Source organism: Colobus angolensis, unplaced genomic scaffold (genome assembly GCF_000951035.1).
Source record: "Colobus angolensis palliatus isolate OR3802 unplaced genomic scaffold, Cang.pa_1.0 Scaffold60, whole genome shotgun sequence".
NCBI lineage: Eukaryota > Metazoa > Chordata > Mammalia > Primates > Cercopithecidae > Colobus > Colobus angolensis.
In genome coordinates, this window is record NW_012119599.1 from 41,726 (window position 1) to 44,724 (window position 2,999).

Genomic DNA, 2,999 nt, shown 5'->3' on the forward strand with positions numbered 1-2,999 from the left:
GACTCCAAAATTCTAATCCTTTCCTTACCCCCGCTTCAACCTCCACCCATATACCCAATTCCTATTGACTTGGCCCCAAAAGTTGCCCCTTTGCCCCACCTCTGCCACCCAGCTCCAGTCTCCAATCCCTATCCCACCTCACCCTTTTCACCTCACCTCTATGGTCCAACTGCTACCTACACACACACCCCACTCCCCCAAGCCCTCTGCCCCTCAGCCCCACAGAAAGCAGCAGCAGCAGCCTCCACCCCCTGCCCCATGCACTCCCCCACCTGGAGTTGCCTCAGACCCTTCCTCTTCAGCTTTCTGGGTTCCTGGGAGGCTAGGCCCACTCTCCAGGGAGGCAGGGGCTGACTGGCCACCTCCTAGGGAAGGGGAGGCCCGGTCAAGCCCCCTTTCCCTCCTGACATCTCCCCACCCCAAGAGAGAAGGCCCAGGGGGAGTTGAAGGGGGTTCAAGGACACACCTGGGGGAATGTCATTTGAGAATGTGAATTCTTTATTGGGGAGGGGGCTCGAAGGGCTGGGGCAGGCTCTGGGAGGAGGCATTCCAGAGAAGGGCATGACCTTACAGAAGAGCATGGGCTGCCCCCCAACCAACAGCCACCAGGGCTGTAGGGCACACTGGGTCCCAGGGCCCAGCCCCCAAGGGTCCCCCACCAGCCACACCCCTCCAGGGCACGCGCACTTGCGCGCGCGCGCACACACACACACACAGGCAGCCAGCTTCATGCAGTCTCAAAAGGCCAGGCCTCACCCGGAGAGAGGGCGCCAGCCGGGTGGGTGGTCCGGGGAGAATTCAGCTCCACCTCTTCACCCCAATCAGACACAGACTGGTGGCCACTGGGTGGTGAGAAAGGGCTGGAAGGCGTGCCAGGGGCCTGGGGCTCCGGCAGGGGCTCCTCTGGACTGAAGGGGACTCCGTGGGCCTGCTCACTGCAGGGGCTCCCAGTGGGGGCGGCCTCTGGGGCTTGGTGGTCTTGGGCTGGTTCCTCCTCCTCATCACCTTCCTCCGCCTCGATCTCCTCCTCCTCCTCCTCGTCCTCACTTATGTCCTCCCATTCTTCATCCTCTTCCCCCTCGTTCTCTTCCCCCTTGTCTTCAGGAGGCTGGTGGGCAGGAGCTGGCATCTTGGGTCGCTTTGGGGACATAGGCAAGTCAGGGCAAGGCGCAGGCCCTGAGCCCCCACCCCAGGCCCATGCCCTGAACTGCGGCCCAGCCTCACCTGTGTGGATGTCTCCACAGGGGAAGTGGGCTGTGAAGCCTCAGGGGCGGGGGATGCTGCCCCCTCTTTTGTCTCCCAGCGGTCATCATGGTCACTAGAGGGAACAGAGGGCAGGGGTGGTGCCTGGGTGGAGAGTAGACAGGAGGAAGGGCTTCCTGCTTCCACCCTCCCTAGGGAGGAGCTGCCCAGAGCACCTGGCTGTTGGAGCACTAAGGGAATGGCAGATGTGTGTCCCCAGGTGTCAAAGACAGATAGCGGGGCAGGTGGCAGAAGAGGAGATGGGTAAGGGCAGAAAGGGGACAGATGAGGGTAAAACCAAGAGCCAGATCCCAAACCCCTCAAACCACAGCCCTGCGAGATAGGGCCAAGACAAAGACAGCGACAGACAGACGTACCCACACCTTCACAGCAAGCCAAAAAAGAGGACGCCCTGTGGAGAGCCCTGGGGGTGTGCAAGCCCACGGAAGGGATGCCCCACCTGTAGGCCCGGGGCGCTGCCTTGGCCTGGGGCCGACTGCTCTTTCTCCTCCTGCGGCTGCTGGCCTCAGCTTTGCGCTGGGACAGGAACTCCCCAAACGTAGGGGGCTTCGGGGGCCGGGCCCAGGCCTGGTCATCTGCAACAGAACCCAGGTATCGTGAGAAAGGGAAGGCATGGCACACACCACCCGACTCCCAGACCGAGCCTCGGCTCATCCAAGGGCACCTACTCACCATAGCGGTGGGATGGTTCATGGGCAGGGACTGGGCCATCCTTGAACCTGGGGAAAGATAACGGATGAGCGGGCAGCTGGGGGGACACGGTAACAAGAGGATCAAGAAGATGGGAGCGATCAGGGTCAGAAATCAGATCAGTCACAGATGGTCAACCAGACAGGGGTCACCAGAAGTAGGACAAGGCTGGGCATGGTGGCTCAAGCCTGTAATCCCAGTACTCTGGAAGGCTGAGGCAGACAGATGGCTTAAGCCCAGGAGTTCAGACCAGCCTGGTGAACATGGCAAAGCCCCACCTCTACAAAAAATACAAAAATTAGCTGGGCATGGTGGCGCACGCCTGTAATCCCAGCTACTAGGTAGGCTGAGGAGGGAGGATTGCTTAAGCCTGGGAGGTTACGGCTCCAGTGAGCCATGATCAAGCCACTGTACTTCAGCCTGGGTGTCAGAGGGAGACCCTATCTCAAAAAAAAAAAAAATAGGACCAGGTGATGGGTGAGAGGCAAATTTGACAGCATAGTGACAAATACAAAAAGATTCAGAATGTGGGTGCCAAAACAAAAATTTGGGGGGATCACCACAGACCCTTGCCCAAGTACATGACCCCAACTGACTGACGGACTTTTCCCACCAGCCTCTCTCGCCTCTCCAGCGAAGCAGGCTCTTCCACCACACCTAGCTCCTGCCTTAGGGCCTTAGCACCTGCTCCTGGAACGTTCTTCCCACATTTTTCACTGGCTCACTCCCTCACCTTCTTTCAGGGCTCCGCTCAGAGGCCTTCCTGAACCCCCAGCTAAGACAATATTAGGGTCGGGCGCGGTGGCTCACACCTGTAATCCCAACACTTTGGGAGGCCAGATGGGTGGATCACCTGAGACCAGGAGTTCCAGACCAGGGTGAAACCCTATGTCTACTAAAAATACAAAAATTAGGCTGGGCGCGGTGGCTCACGCCTGTAATCCCAGCACTTTGGGAGGCCAAGGCGGGCGGATCATAAGGTCACGAGATCGAGATCATCTTGGCTAACACAGTGAAACTCCATCTCTACTAAAACTACAAAAAAT

General features: G+C 58.9%; 1 protein-coding gene across 1 annotated transcript in view; it reads right to left on the minus strand.

Moving 5' to 3' along the window:
* Nucleotides 1–483: 483 nt before the first annotated feature.
* Nucleotides 484–2,999, minus strand: part of CCDC9 (coiled-coil domain containing 9) — a 15,329-nt gene continuing 12,813 nt past the window's right edge. The window contains exons 9-12 of the mRNA XM_011962928.1: nt 1,936–1,982; nt 1,703–1,838; nt 1,225–1,318; nt 484–1,138 (exon numbers count right to left, since the gene is read on the minus strand). Coding sequence (XP_011818318.1) covers nt 728–1,138; nt 1,225–1,318; nt 1,703–1,838; nt 1,936–1,982 — 688 coding nt within the window. The 3' untranslated portion in view covers nt 484–727. The remainder of the gene's footprint in view (nt 1,139–1,224; nt 1,319–1,702; nt 1,839–1,935; nt 1,983–2,999) is intronic.